The 16387-nt window shown below is 36.0% G+C and overlaps 1 protein-coding gene across 1 annotated transcript in view; it reads left to right on the top strand.

The window, feature by feature from the left end:
* The first annotated feature begins 1907 nt into the window (after positions 1–1907).
* Positions 1908–16387, top strand: part of LOC113238135 (xaa-Pro dipeptidase-like) — a 16843-nt gene continuing 2363 nt past the window's right edge. The window contains exons 1-9 of the mRNA XM_026474873.1: positions 1908–2121; positions 2455–2646; positions 2892–2939; positions 3554–3615; positions 3864–3908; positions 7082–7157; positions 7487–7680; positions 10686–10820; positions 14538–14652. Of these exons, the coding sequence (XP_026330658.1) occupies positions 1951–2121; positions 2455–2646; positions 2892–2939; positions 3554–3615; positions 3864–3908; positions 7082–7157; positions 7487–7680; positions 10686–10820; positions 14538–14652 (1038 nt within the window). The 5' untranslated portion in view covers positions 1908–1950. The remainder of the gene's footprint in view (positions 2122–2454; positions 2647–2891; positions 2940–3553; positions 3616–3863; positions 3909–7081; positions 7158–7486; positions 7681–10685; positions 10821–14537; positions 14653–16387) is intronic.

Genomic DNA, 16387 nt, shown 5'->3' with positions numbered 1-16387 from the left:
ATGAATGTAAATTGTTCATTAGAAGTCAATGTATAAAACTATTTAATAAAGTGATTGTAGTCATAACAGTACATACTGCATGAAAAATTGTATTAACTACTTTCTCGCATGTTTAGATTTATTGTTAGACTTATTTGTAAGAAGTCTTTGAATTATCGCACATTGCGATTATTTTAGGTACTCAGTTCCGTTGCTGATCTATCAACGCATAACTGTTTACAAATAGGCAATTTCCTTACTAATAGGCAATAATAATTTATAAAATTACCCTTTAAAATGAGTCTGTACATGAGTCGTGTACCGATTTGGGTATTAAAAACAATTTAATATTACATGTGTGCATGTTTTAGTGCATTTTGTGATTTTTAGGTAGTTAGTTTAATTTATCGTCGATCTTGTGATTTAGGTATAAATAAAAATGAATAAATATTAACATCTTTTATTTAATTTTACACTAATATGATATTTAGCTCTTTCACGAAAAGACAGTCGTACTAAAAATAACAGTAATGAGAAAAATAATGATGATTAAATAGTTCTCTAGTTTTATAATGAAGCTGAAAGACAATACTTTAATTGTCTTAATAATAGAAACTACAATTATGATGGATGCGCACATAGTTATTACTTTCAATACTTTTTTGCAAGATACAACATATTATACAAGTAAAAGAGATGTCTAATATAAATTAAAGAAATTACTAAGCCTATTTTCTCGTGTAAAAATATTCTGACTAATATATCTGTTATAGTAATTATACAAATCAAAGCAAATAAAAAAATTCATTTGCTTATTAAAGTTTTCTATTCATTAGGGGACCTAACGTTTCATAACACCCGTCGGCAACAACTTCAAGAGAAGTTACGCGACTCCTACGGTAATCTTCTCTTACGAAGTTTTGCCCTTTCGTTAAATAAATATATCTCCATTGTATCCAATATAAATAAAACGAAATTTAAAGTAAGTATTAATAGGAGGCCAAGGAGGTGAGGAAGAGGTCAGTTGGTGCTGCTCCTGTTCAGGACAATCGCAGCGCTAGTTTTCAGTCACCACCTTCTTCCTTAGATGGAATGCGGGACAGGAGTATGGAGGGCAGGGCTATAAATATTATACTGCAAGGAAGATTCGTAAGAGGACTATGTGTTACGGGACATGATTCATACAAACATCACATTTATTAAAAATCGAAACAGTTTGAAAATCGCTGTCGTCGGTACGCGATCCTTACGCAACAACAATGTACGCTATGTACGCCATCTTTTGGTAAATAGTCTAACAAAAAAAATATTTCAAGATGCATGAGTAGCGTCATCTTGTAGGAAGTAGTAATACTGTCCACTTTACAAGTGACAAACAGCACATGCATACTTTATACTAGAAGAGTTAAAAAAACATAATCACACATTTGAACTAATATGTAAGAAAGGGACAGGAAATATTTTGTTTGACATATAATCAGTGTTAAACTGACACTGGCCATCCTAGTGGCCGCCATTAAGGAAGTAGAATAGAATAGAAAATACCAATTATATATTTAAACAATCCATTTCAATTTACACCTTGAAAGAGAATAAAATATAATAAAATAATATTGTTTATAGTTATTATATTACACGGTTAGCTATTTTCATAACAATCGCCAACGCCAATAGCAATAGGCAATTACATGTTCAGTGATTTTCACATCACAAGAATCACAAATCCTTTGTTTTATAAGTGAGCATAAATAAATATTTATAGTGAATTTAATGTTTCACGGCAGAATTATTTCAAGATTTACAAGAGGAAAGTGTTTATTGGACAACAGGACTAGTAATTTATTAAAAGAAACTGTAACAAAACGTAGTCGTTGGTTATCAAATACTTTGTTGTTATCAATAGCTCGCAATAGGATCAGTAAAAGTCGGGTTACAACAAATAGCGAGTTCATTTTAGCTTCGACAGTGACGATGGCGACTGCGTGGTCCATGGGTCCTGGTACCCTCGAGGTGCCTCTTTCCCTTTTCGAGAAGAACCGAAAGCGGTTGGCGAGCCAGCTGAAAAATGGACAAATCGTAATTTTGCAGGGCGGTGATGCTATTAACCATTACGATACCGACGTCGAGTACGTGTTTAGACAAGTAAGTGCATACATTATGTATTAATTATTGTTATGTATGATGTTTGCTTTACGAAAATTATTGTTGCCTCATGCTTGTGATAAGTGTTATAGCTGTACTAATTTTGCAAATTGAGTATTTAGATTTTGTTACTTAAATGAATGAAATTTCCTACCCATTAAAAATACATATAGTTCAAAATCAAGATTTGTTTTAGGATCCATTAATATCCAAAATTGTTAAACTACTTATGGCACTCATTTATAAAACTATAACCTTGGTTTAAGGTGTTAATTGTGTTTAAATCTGTAAAAACTGAACTAAGTTTTTTAATATTGATATTAAACCCACCAGGAGGCGTACTTCACATGGGTATGTGGTGTCCGTGAGCCAGGTTGCTACTTTGCACTGGATGTCAGCACAGGGAGGGCCCACTTGTTTGTGCCCCACCACCCCGAGGAGTATGAGGTGTGGATGGGCAAACTGCTGAGCTGTGATGAGTTCAGAAAGATATATGGAGTTGATGAAGTACATTATGTAGAAGAGGTAACTAAGCACTACAGTGTGAAACACACTAAGAGCGCGCGAGCGCCCGTACCGCTCCTACTCTCAGTGTGTTGTCCATATAAATTGAACCCACCACAATTTTAATCCGACCCACGCCCGACCCACACCCGCTCTCTATTGCTTTTGTGCTTTATTCAATGCATTCTAAGACACAAAAAGAAATATTACCTTTGATATCCTTTTCCTGACCCATATATTTTTTTAATTACATTTGTTTTTTACAGCTTCATAAAGTACTCAAAGAGCTGAATCCTGAAGTCCTATTAACCTTGGTAAGCAAGTTTATTACTTACCTTTAAATATTGAAAGATGATTCTTATAAAATAAACAATTTTATATACAACATGTTTTGATATATTTATCATTTAAGTTTAACTTTATGGTCCTTGCGATAAGAATGGTCTTAACTCTAAAATGTCAAGCTGCATGTGCTCTTCACTGTTTAATTGGTCAGTTTCATAAATGTTGTTTTCTCTTATTGAAATCTTAGATTTTCATGATTGTTACATGTAGGAAATTATACTATTTAGTAGGATCTAAATTGTGTATATTCGTTTTTTTTAAACCAATGTTTCGGGTCCTTCGCAGGTCCCATCAAATCTTCATCAAATTACAGGTCAGCTATGGGACCTGTAAAGGGCCTGAAATGTTGGTTTATTTGAATAAAAAATATAAGCTTTTAATAAAAAGGAAATTATTTCCTTTCCGACCTTACTTTTTCATGTTTTCTTTTGTTATTATTATATTACATTCCAAGTTGATTGAGTATGTGGTAAAATTTAAATTAGTAATATCAAATGACATACATCATGTTCATAATTCTTTTAAATGACTTTAATCTTATAATAGTTGTGTTAATTTGTGTAAATAAAAGACACTATTCCAGAGTGGAACAAACACGGACAGTGGCCTGACTGCTAAGGAAGCAGTTTTTGAAGGGATTAATGAGTAAGTTTTGCTTCTATAAGCGTTTAAATAAAATAAGAATAGATGTATGCAAGGAAACAAATTGTTACAAAATAAACTAAATGTCCAAGAAATCAACATTTATTAACAAAAGTATGTACATACTTTTGTTCAATGTTTGTACAGAATAAAATTCCAGCTAACCAAAAAGAAGATTTATTTCATTACATAATTTATACTAGTTTATTATTATAATAAATTAATTAACTTGAACTTTTTATTGTTTTCAGTTTCAAAGTGGATAATGAAAGTTTATTCCCCATCATCGCAGAGCTGTGAGTATAGATTGTAAACAAATTCGATTTCTGCGCAAATGTTAGTTATTATTATTATGAGCTTATACTGTCCCACTGCTGAGCAAAGACCTCCCTCTCCTCTCTCCACACCTCTCTGTTTTGCGTCACTGAGATCCAGTCCTTTAGAATGTTATAAATGTTACTTATGTAGACTATTTAATTTCATGGCAATCAACAAATCTTGAATGCAAAACAGTGTCGATAACTGTGGCACTGATAATATTATCATCAATTGATTGCGGCTTAGCTACATAAAGCGATAGATATTGAAGTAATCAGAAAGATCATGTATATGACACACTAATACCATTCGATTTTTGTATGTTAACGCATATTGTGTAGGGAATATTATAGTTATAACAACATTCAATATTGATAGCATTGAGGGAAATACTGCTTATTAATTTTAAACGATAAAACGTTTTACTGTTTTAAATAAGCATGCTTATAAAAGGACTTTTTACTTTTAAGCGGTCTTTAGTTAGTCTGTATGTTAAAAAAAGCTTGCAAAGCGAGAGTAGGCGACTAAAGGTTGTCAGAGAAATAGTTGTTTTGTAAAACACGAATTCAATTTTATTTTTATTTATAACATTATTATTCATAAAGAGTTTTTTTATGTAAGATATTTTTAACCAACTTCAAAAAAGGGGAGGTTCTCAATTCGATTGAAATTTTTTTTTGTATGTATGTTACGCGATAACTCCGGTATTTGTGAACCGATTTTCATGATTCTTTTTTTGTTGGAAAGGGGGTACTTCCATAGTGGTCCCATTTCATTTTGAAGAAAAGCATCCACCTCGAAGGGTGGCTGTTCACGCATGAAGATTCATTTTTATAAATAGCGCCTAACTTTAATTTAGGAGCAATTACTTTAATGGTTGATTTTGCTTTTTCTCCAATTCAAGTCGTTTTTCTCTCAATATACTTTGAGTAGTGAGAACCGATTTTTATTATCTCCAGTGTCAAGTCCTGTATAGTGGCGAACTACGGGGTATTTCAATAAAACTTAGCAAATAGACGTAATTCCACTTACTTTTGAGGTCGGTTTTTTTAATACTCTGTACTGAGATTATTAACGTCATTTTGGATTTGAGAGTACGAACTTTATAATGCAAAAAGCCCCTGTACGTTGACTGCCTAGAATTTGCTATATGACAAGTGACGTTATGCTGTGTAAGGGGAACAAGGTAAATTTTAACATTCATGGCATAATTTGTTTTTATGAATCCTTTGTGACGATATTGCATAATAACAAATGTTACTTTACATGAAATATTACGAGGAATTAGTGATAAGTACTACACGAAATCAGCAAAAATACTTTTATTTGATTGTGGTAGGTGAAAACTTGTATAATATTTCAAAAAATATGTTCCCTTTTATTTTAGCTCAAAACAGCATTGAAAATTCTTCGTTGAGTAAAAAATTGCAGTTATTACAATTTACAGAACTTTAATTGCTCATTACTCAAATTCGAAAATTTTGCATTGTGTCACTGTCCTTCTCAGTCTGCAATATCTGCACTCTATGCATTGAATACGTCTACATCATCGCTTATTACGATAATTCATAGCTACGAGTACGGATCTAAAACACACTCTGTCCTCTCGTTAGCTTTACAACGCAATTTTTTGAGTTCAAGCTTTGGAGCCATTCGAGTTAAAACTCGAATGGATTAACTTAAATTGGATGACGTAAACGTTTAATGATTGTTTATGAAGAAACCCTTTAATCTTGTGAAAAGCCAGTGTAAATTTAAGCCTTATGTCTTAACATGTTAACGTGTTCTTTTAAATGATTACCAGATAATTGCCCGTACCAATATACATAGAATGTCGGGGTATAACTAACGTGACCTTTATTTTTTTCCTTCAGAGCGGGACGCCTATATATTTATTTTATTTTAAAAATAAAACATATAAATAACGAAATGTGTAATGATTTAAAAAAAATCAAATATTTAATGAAAAAATATATATAGAGCACTGCTCTTATGTAGTCGGTGAGCTGACGTTATATATTTTTCCTATGAACAAATTTGCTTTAATATAAATAAATACATAAAATAAAAATAATTTATTGCAGACAATATACAGTCCATTTTGTTAGTACACTTACAAGCTATCTATTCTACTGTTAGTACAAAAATTACAAAATAAAATGAATGAATGAATGAAATGAATATAATTGATTACACAATGAAATTATTACATGATACGTGATACTTGCTAAGTTCACCGAGCTCCCAGGACGTGAAGTTCGGCGAACCTAGCAAGCAGATCGGAATCCCACCTATCCCCTATCGTTTTAAGAACTCTGTTTGAACTCTCTCGCACTCTACGCAAATATGATAAAAATAATATGTCAGGTTTATTAAATTTATTGCCACGTGTTTCCTGTTTGTCAAAGCGGGACATTTGTAAGTGTTCTGGGGACAACGGGACACGAAACTTAGAGCGAGATAATCCCACTCAAAGTGTTATACATAACCTTAATCGAATTTTATTCTTGTAACTGATGAGGGAAAAATTATTGTGAAAAAATGCTTTGAAGCCATATAGGTTAACGACGCAACGTCAACTTACGTAAAATCCCAAGAGCTCCGAAGCTCAACTTTAGAAAATTTTACTGCTTTCATAGAAAAATGAAAGTTTTTTACGTAATTCCCATTGACAACTCAAAATCTGTTAAGGCGGTTTCTTACGGTCGTTTCAACTTTACGTTACCTTCACTTCTCACGAAATCACACCCGGGCACCAAGGGAAGAGGTTTGTCCGTGGTTACGCATATCCGTCCGTTACGGTGCATGGATTTAATGCTCAGCGAAGAATTGCATTGCGATGGGTAGTCATCCTATAATTGGTTAACTGTTAACATGATAGGGCGAGAAATCTGTAAAATCACGCACCGTAGAAGGCCGCTTTTACACGTTTCTGTCATCAGTTCGTCTATCGCCTTAGTGTAGTGCTGGCACGAGAGGGCGCGACTTGTTGACATGAAGCGCGATATTATCTATGCGAGAGTGGCAGTATTAAATAGCCATTCCTGAGAACAAACTCGATAAAACTGCTTCGTTATAGAGACGAAGTTTTTTTTATGTACACGTGCTTTTAATTCCAAAATACGAAAGTAATTTAGAATTTAATTTGCAGTCGCGTCATTAAGACTCCCGAGGAAATCGAAGTCCTGCGCTATGTGTGCAAAGTATCGTCCGACGCACACAAACAGGTAATTTATCACTATTTTCTATGACATCAAGTACCGCGACAAACAAGTCGTACCCATGGTGGTAAGCGAGACGCCTGTCCATAACAGTTGCAATGCCGCTCATAGCTTTAAATCGCAAAGATCGGAGGGGGCATTGCCACTACGCTCGTCACCCTGAGACAAGTTGAAAAGTCCCATATGTCTGTAATTTCACCAGCACCCTTACTCTTTTAAACCGAAACGCCATAATGCTCACATTACTGCTTGGCAGCAGGAACAGGTACTTTTCTGGTCGGTTTTTTTAGTACTCTGGATACTGAGATTATATTTACTCTATTTTAAATCCCCAGGTGATGCTGTACGCTAAACCAGGCCTAAAAGAGTATCAATGCGAGTCAGTGTTTCTAGACCATTGCTACCGCGTGGGCGGGTGCCGACACGTGTCCTATACGTGCATCTGCGGCTCGGGCTTCACCGGCGCCACGCTGCACTACGGACACGCCGCCGCGCCCAATTCGAAGATTATTCGAGACGGAGACATGTGGTTTGTATCCTCAGCTATAGATCATGCTATATAAGCTTTTTTAACCCGTCATACTAACTCTTAACGATTTAATGTAAGTAGGTAAAAAATAATTATATTTTCATTTTTTTTTTAAATCGATGAAACAAAGCTGCGGCTCTAGGACGCCTCTCACCACCGGCAGGGAGTCCATCCTCACACTTTGGAACCGAATCGATCTCGTGCTGGGGGCCTACTATGAGCTTATAAGCAGCCAGCAAAATTCCATGCAATTCACTTGACGTGGTAAACTGAATTGCTTAAATTCGTATCACGACCTACATAAAGTTGAACGGGAATGGCATGACAGGATGATGAGTTTTACTTTTTAAACGTTAATTATTGTCTCTGGCTGGCTTACTGACATCTAACAAGAGCGAGATGGAACTACATAGTAAATCATAGACATATGTACTAATAACATTAATAGACAGATCTACTATCCCGGGAGCGTTCAAGCACTATTAACCTATTGTGTTTGAAGTGAGAATAATTATATTTTTTTATTTTTTTTATTGTTGATTATATTTACTACGTTGTTTTGTAATATCGGCAACTTTTCAATCATACTTTACAATTTGTCGTACGACAATATTACATGTCATGTCTAGTCATTTTCATTGAAATTAATAAAGTGAGTTTGTAATTTGATAACATAATTGGAACGTTTCTTGTATTCGTACATTTTCCTTGATTGCATTAAAGTCAAATTTGGCACAATATAAAAGTCATTTTACATTTTTCGGTCAATAAAATTATTAAAACGATTAAAATTCCATTTAAAAATTGCAATAACATTCATGCCAATAATTTATCAACAATACTTTAAAGATTGGGTACTCGAACTAAAATTTTCAAAAAACACTCAATAGTTAATAGTATTTATTTATTGACAATTTCACTATATAGCCTTTATAGATAACAAATAATGAATGAAATGAAAATATAATAAATCTTTTTCTAAATAAATTTCTTTTTTAGAAATTTCTTAAAGATGTAACAAAAACCTAAAAAAAAGTTAGTCACGGATTAACTTTTTTTGAATTGCTTATTTTGACAGATGAGACCGCCATTTGCATGGAAAATAGCACATCATGATAAGATTTTGCTATGAAAGAAAAGGTGAACGGATTTCGAATGGGGAATGTAAACTGCATGGGCAGTGAATTGTTTTTGTGAGGTCATAATACGAATTAGACAGGCAATCCAACTTACAGGCTTAAATGGAATTGCTCTAAGAACTCATAGTAGGCCCCCAGTACAGTTTCAGACGAGCTTCCTCTCACACGCACAATTAGGTTGTGGAATGAATTCCCTATCGAGATTTTCCCGCAGGAATATAGCATGGAGTCCTTCAAAAGGGATTTGAGAAGCGTCCTAAAGGGTTGGTAACGCAATCGTGACGCCCCTGGTTTTGCACGCCTTCAGAAGCGACGGTGACCGCTTTCCATCAGGCGGGCCGTATGCTTGTTTGCTACCTATTTAATATAAAAACAAGAAAAAAGGACGCCACAGTACTAAAATCCTTAAAGACACCGTGTGCCTCTAGGTGCCACTAACGACGCGTACGCGTGTACGCGTCTTCATAAAGTACGCATTTTTTGGTCTTAGTTGAGACTGGTCCGAAGCAGTGAGATGTGTATCGTAAAATTGACCTCGCTACTTCCCCGCCACCTCAGCATCGCTTCTGTCTTTGCAATAGGCTCTGATGTTGTTATACCGAATTGAAACATAATAATATCAAGTTTCGGGTCGGACAAGTCGAGCGCCTCATGGTAAGCTACACGCCTGTCCATAACAGTTGCAGTGCCACCTAGATCGCAAATTTAATTTAAATCGCAAAGATCTGAAGGGCACTGCCACTGCGCCTGTCACCCTGAGACATATGTTGCCTAGTCCCATGTGCCTGTAAATTCACCAGCACCCTTACCCTCCAAAACTGGAACGGAGTAATGCTAACATTACTGCTTGGCGGCAGAAATAGGTGAAGTGGCAGTACTTCCCTGTATGAACTCTTTCACAAGGAGCACTACTGCTACGAAACTCACCATGATTCATTACGCATTTTTGGATGCAAAAGGTCCTCAACAGATATATGCCAATCGTAAAATCGGCGGCGTGACCTCGGCGTGACGAATATTTTACAAGTGTTGTAAAAAAGCACTAAAACATTGTTTAAATCAACTTTTGTATTCCTTTTCAAAGATTTACACTTGAACTTACTCTTCAGCGGTTATGTAGGTATCGTTATTAAATATAGTATAGTAAAAAAACAATCACTTAAAAATAAACGCTCTTAATTTAAATTTTGTATTAATGGGATGTAGGTACTTAGACGTTTCGTGATTCATTTTGATCGTATGGAAATGTTGTGTTGATGAATGAAATACATAATTAACAAAGGAGCTGATACTTACTTAATTAATATAACATAAATTTTCGCCACGCCGATTTTACGCCGGTCAATGTTATCGGCGGCATGGAATAATCGTCAGCGGCGTTGACGCGGCACACATGAGATGTTAGTCGATGTTGATGGTAGTCAATATCCATCGTATGGACCTTCTGAGGCTGAGGTTTATAATACGAACTTTGACTTCGACTAAGTAACTAATCTCAGTACAGAGTACTAAAAAAACCGACCTCAAAAGTTCGTGGAATTAGATGTTTTTGCAAAGTTTCATTGAAATCGGTTACCGGAAAGCGCGCGAATTTAAATGGGACCACTACCGAGTTACCTTCTTTCCAACAAAAAAGAATCATCGAAATCGGTTCACAAATTTCTGAGTTATCGTGTGACATACATACAAAAAAGAAAAAAAGCAGTAGAATTGGGAACCTCCTCCTTTTTTGAAGTCGGCTGAAAAGCGAGTCAAGCAAGTTTTTCGTATTTACAGAACAAACTTTGCCTAAGTTTAAGAAGTAAATTAAATTGAACTTTGAATATACTTCGTAATTTGTTATACTTGAATAGCGTATGTTTGCAGTTTGTTCGACATGGGCGGCAACTACGCTGGGTACGCGGCAGACATCACGTGCTCGTTCCCAGCCAACGGCAAGTTTACAGACGATCAACGCCTGGTCTATGAGGCCGTGTTGGCTGGCAGAGATGCTGTGGTGAGGTAAGTAAAATTGTAATCAAGTGCCAACAAAAAACTGTCGACTAATTGTCGTACATCACTTCAGTGTTTTAGATGAATACTGCAGCCACAATATAACTAGTGACATTTTTCACGTCCACCTGCTATGCTCCTGACTACATACCTCTTTGCTTCCTCTACTCACATCTTACAATGAAAGTACACGTTCGTTTGATCTAGTTACTTTTGACCTTGCCTTTTTAAGGACATCTTCATTCTCGTTGAAATGCGTACGCCGTAGTCCACTTATCGCCAAGGTTAAAAGTACCCTTGCTCGACGAACCTGGATGAAAGCAATGATGCGTGTTGATTAGGCGAAAGTTGTGTGTCAGGATTATAGCGGAAGGCTGTGGCATAGTATAAATAAAACAAGTAGTGCAACTCCCGCCTGTTGGCGCGGCAATGTCTACACGTCGCGTCTCTCGATGCGTAGGGTTGTCACATTATTATTTTAGTTGTACCTACAGGTTGTAAATGTTATTCAATACAAAATAATAAGGTATTCATCACAGTATTCTCGTGCTGCAAAAATTTCAAGCAAGTACTGAATTTAACAAAGGTTATTTCAATTCATCACAGTATTCTCGTGCTGTATTGAAATAACCTTTGTTAAATTCAGTACTTGCTTGAAATTTTTATACCAGCATCGTGGATTGGTATCTCGATTATGGGAATATGATTATGAAATAAAAATTAAATGTTGAACAATTCTGAATTTGAGGCACTTTTGTTCAAATAACCATAAACACAGCAATAAACACGTTTGCTATTTGATATCATTTTGTAAACAACCGTTCTGTGCAACGCAAATGCACCGCGAGGTTATTTTTTATTCTCTGCCGCGAGCTTACGCCGGCCGGTATGCGAACATAGGAAGATGAAACCTAAGTGAAACTAAAATGAAGAAAGCGCTGTATGACTTCATGCTTCATAATTTTCTCGGCTGCCTCCGAGAATTTCCTGAACTGACTTCAGTCACACCCCGGACACTCCATACAACAATCGAAAATTATTTACCTACTACTACATACAGCAAGGCGCTATCTGCACACGCGCAAATGTGTGAGTGAAGTGGCAGACTTACCCATCACTTTCTCGCACTATTACATTACGTGGTCAGAGCGGCAACATAGCGAAAATTCTAGCGCGAATCTGTTATCTATGATTCTATTTATAGAATCCTAATAATTGTACATGTTTATTAGGTATTTATATCGATATATTATTATACTTTTCATTAATTCACTAACAAGAGTAATATTAAAGATTCATTTCAAAAATACATTAAAAGCACTTTAATTTATATTTCGGACATGTACGTACTTTTAAGTAAGGTATTTGAAATTGCGTGTCCAAGTTTAGTTAATATTAATTTAGTTAGTTAATATTAGTTTAGTTAATATTACGTAGGTAGTGAATATATCTAATATTGCATATAAATACACACATCAAAAAAAGTTTGCGATCAATAGCATAAGCTCCTATAATTCTTTAAATTTAACTTTATCAAGAAAAAATCTATGTTGTATGCTTTCTTTAAATAGGAATACCCTGTTTGAAATTAAAATATAAAACTATTTTTTATTATTTATTTTAAAAAATTGAGCCATCAATCATAATGTAATAGTGATAGAAATTTCATAGAAAGAAAAAGACTGTTTAATTAAACTTAAACAACAACTTATTATTAAAAGGTGTGAATTCAATATAAAATAACTCATCCCCTGGCTCGAATACATGCGAAGATCCTCCTGGGCATGCTGAGGATCAAGTTATCCAGCATTTCCTGGGGTAACCTATCCCATTCTTCAATAGCGGCTTCCCTGAGCTCTGGAACTGTCTGGGGACGTGGCTCACGGTTCCATACTGCTCGTTTAAGAGCATCCCACGCGTGCTCTATTGGGTTTAAGTCGGGCGAGCCGGCAGGCCAGTCTAATCGTGTGATATCGTATTCTTGAAGAGCAGCATTGACTCGTTGAGCTCGATGTGCGGGCGCATTATCATCGACCAGTACAAATTGGTGCCCATGGTTTACTCGGAATGGTCTGACGATACCATCAATAGCAACTGCTTTGTACATGTCTGCTGTCATGAAGCCCCGATACGGGATCAAAGGCGTTCTAGCTCCAATCATAATGCCACCCCAAAAGGACACCGATTTTCCGCCTTGCTGAACTGTTCCAGTGGCAGTTCTTTGTCTTTCACGGTCGCCTGGTCTTCTCCAGACACGGACACGTCGGTTATCTGGATGAGTGCTGATTCGGGATTCGTCAACGAAGAGACAGTTTTGCCAAATGTTTTCGTCCTCACCTTCTTCATTTTGCCGAAGTCTAGCCCACTGCAATCTTCGTTGTTGGCGTTGCCGGGAATTGAGCGGAGCTCGCCAAGACCTCCGTGCTCGTAATCCAGCCTGGTGCAAGCAATTGCGAACGGTCTGCGTGCTAACTTCAAGCCCAGAGGCGGCCCTGACTTCTGCTTTTATTTTAGTGGCGTTGATTGTTGGATCACGGGCTGCCAGCAATCTAATATAGCGCTTTTGGGCAGCTGTCAAAACAGTTGGGCGACCGCTGCGGGGTCGGTCAGCTAAATTCCCCATTCCGTGATACCTCTGCAACGTAGCCACGACACAGGATTGGGATATAGCAAGTCTGCGTGCTATTACTCTCGTGGTGTATCCTTCTTCCCTCAAAGTTACTATTCTAGCTCGTAAAACCTCTGATAATCCTCTTGGCATTTTTTCAATCACAACTTTCCGCGAAAAATATCTTGAATCGCTTATAATTGACTAAATCAGATTTCTGAATGAGCGTAAGCTAGGACTGAAAGCCTTTTTATATGAAAAAACAATTGAACGGGGTCATTGTTTTATGTTCTAATTTATTTTTAAATAAAGAATCTAAAAAGAAGAACAAAATCATAATATAATCTACAGTAACAAAAAAGATTTCAGTTTTTCGAAGTGATCGCAAACTTTTTTTGATGTGTGTATATCTGCAATACGAATAGAAAATTCGCGAACCCTTGTCTACTAGCTCACGAAGTTATGGCGTCTCATTATATTGATATAATAAATCTGTATTCTTTATACATACATATATTACTCTGCAGTAATAAATGAAGAATACAATAACTGATCGAAGACTGAGGGTCTTATTCCAGAACTCTACTCAATGCTCAAGTCAGGATTTGAGCAGACTTGAGTACGATTTCAAGCATTGGAAATACGACCCTAATGGCAAAGACTTAATGTATGATCTTCAGTGCTCACTGCAATACTCAAGTCCTGACTTGAGTATTGAGTAGATTTCTGGAATACGACCCTGAGACTCATCTCAGACATAAGTTTTTTTACTTCGTTTCATCTTTCGGAAAATGATGATAAACAGCCAACACAGCACAATTCACGACCATTATAAATAGTAACGTAAAATGATGTTTTATATTAACGCACAAGTTTCGTAAATAATAAATGAAAACTATATTCAAATATCAAAGCCGTCTTCGCGCGAAAACGGCTCACCGGCAGCCTTGTTGTCGTTCAGTCAATGTGACTGGCAATGTGCGGGGCGTGGTGCGGTATCTAAAACTAGGAAGGGGCGGAGAGTGTCCGTACTCTTATTCTTTATTCTCTGCTTCACTGGCCATTACCAGTCAAAAAAATTACTTGAAACCGAATATTTACTTGTCTATGTATTTTAGGGAAGGGAAACCCGGCGTGATGTGGACCGATATGCACTTGACTGCTAACCGTGCTATGCTCGAGCATTTGAAGAAAGGAAATATGCTTAGAGGCGATGTTGAGGAAATGATCAAGGTACATGTCATCTCTTTGAAAATAGAACTAGGATTGTCCATCAGAGATTAAATTATTTCGAATTCATTAAGTTAAAGTTAACCTCTCGGTGCAGAGCCTCCTGCTTATTTACGTTTTGGTAAAAACAGTAACCCATACACAAACACGTTAAAAACGCCAAAAAAATTGTCATTACTAGGAACACTGGAACAACACATGGCATAGAAGTTGATGGCTTGGTTTTTATTTTTAGCAAATATTTAGTTATCCTGTATCTTAGCTTAGAAAAGCTAAGATACAAAATTCTAAGTGAAATGGCTATCAATAAAGTTATTATTTATTATAATAGACCTCCGTCTGACTTAACTAACAATATTAACAATAAGTGCCTACCGCTGAGTGTATTGCCGGCAGCGGGTGTTGCATGCGCACCTGAACCCCGATTCAGAACCCTTCGATATTTTAATTCGATTGTTCGATTGGATATCATTCTCGAATCGAAGGACGCTTTGCCAGCTATTCAGTTAAACGTTCGATTCAAATTCGGATACGATATCGTTATCCAACAGCGTTTACGGAGTTAGTCGGTGAAATAGATTATAAGGAAAATTAAACTCCTTTTATATACATTTTTAAGACTTTAAAGGCCTAAAATATAGGAATGCATTAGTCTTGCATTAAAATAAATTAATATAATTGAACAAAATCCAAACTTTATTTAAAATAATAAGAGATTACTATATTAATTCTTGCTTTGTAAACAATAGGACGTTCGGTAACTTTCATTCGATAACTGTGTGTGTGTTCGATAATCGTACCGGAGTGACGTCATTTCGGTTCGGTTTCGAATACGACAGTTTGACGTTCGATTCAGGTGTGAATAAAAATGAAACCATACGATATCAAATCGAATCGGTCGACAACTGAGTTATCGTAAGGTCAACCAATCAACCCCCAATCAACCCCCTGGTCGTACGGCACATTTCGTACGAAAAATCATCGCAATCCCGTAATTATTGTTCAGTGAATGGGTGTAAAATTAATGATTGACAGTGATTTAAATATTAAATCACTCAGCTCAGGACTCATTGAAAACCAGCGCCACATACAATTACGACTGTTGCTTAACCTGAATGAAGTCATTTTGCGTACGCCACAACCGCACACGTTTTTTTTTTGCTTTTTGTTTGTTTTGTCTTTTTTTAAATATTTTAATTTTGTTTATTACGTATTTTTATTTTGTTTTGCTTGTCTAATTGGTTTCAATATTTTTTTGTATCTACGTATTGTGGCGTCGCAATAAATGTATATTCTATTCTAAATCATCATCAACCCATTAGTTGTCCCGCTGCTGGGCAGGGCTCATTTCTAAGGAGAGAGTTTAGGTCGTATTGCGGTTGGGGACACGTTTTCCAAAGGCTCTGAAACTTTTGCTATGTGCAGTTTTCCTTCACCGTTAGCGAGAATTTAATAGGTATTACACTTTCACAAGTGTACATATCTTCATCGAAAAGTCATAGAATAGTTCATAGAATAGTCAGTGCTGCCTCGGGATTTGAACCGTCGACAGTCGACCTCTAATTGAGAGGCAACCGTTATCCCATCGTTTTACTACATAAATAATGGTAACTTCAAATTATTATTTAAATTTTTATTGAATTGATATTCAATTATTTTTTGTGAAATTACTCCACTAGTTTGTTATAATTATTAATACAAAGATCGAACACTCAGAAAAAACACTCAGAAAAAATTC

The sequence above is a fragment of the Hyposmocoma kahamanoa genome, unplaced genomic scaffold (genome assembly GCF_003589595.1).
Source record: "Hyposmocoma kahamanoa isolate Upper Pololo Valley unplaced genomic scaffold, ASM358959v1 95, whole genome shotgun sequence".
In the NCBI taxonomy this organism is placed as follows: domain Eukaryota; kingdom Metazoa; phylum Arthropoda; class Insecta; order Lepidoptera; family Cosmopterigidae; genus Hyposmocoma; species Hyposmocoma kahamanoa.
The sequence above is the reverse complement of the archived record's forward strand: the minus strand, read 5'-3'. Positions and strand labels throughout refer to the sequence as shown.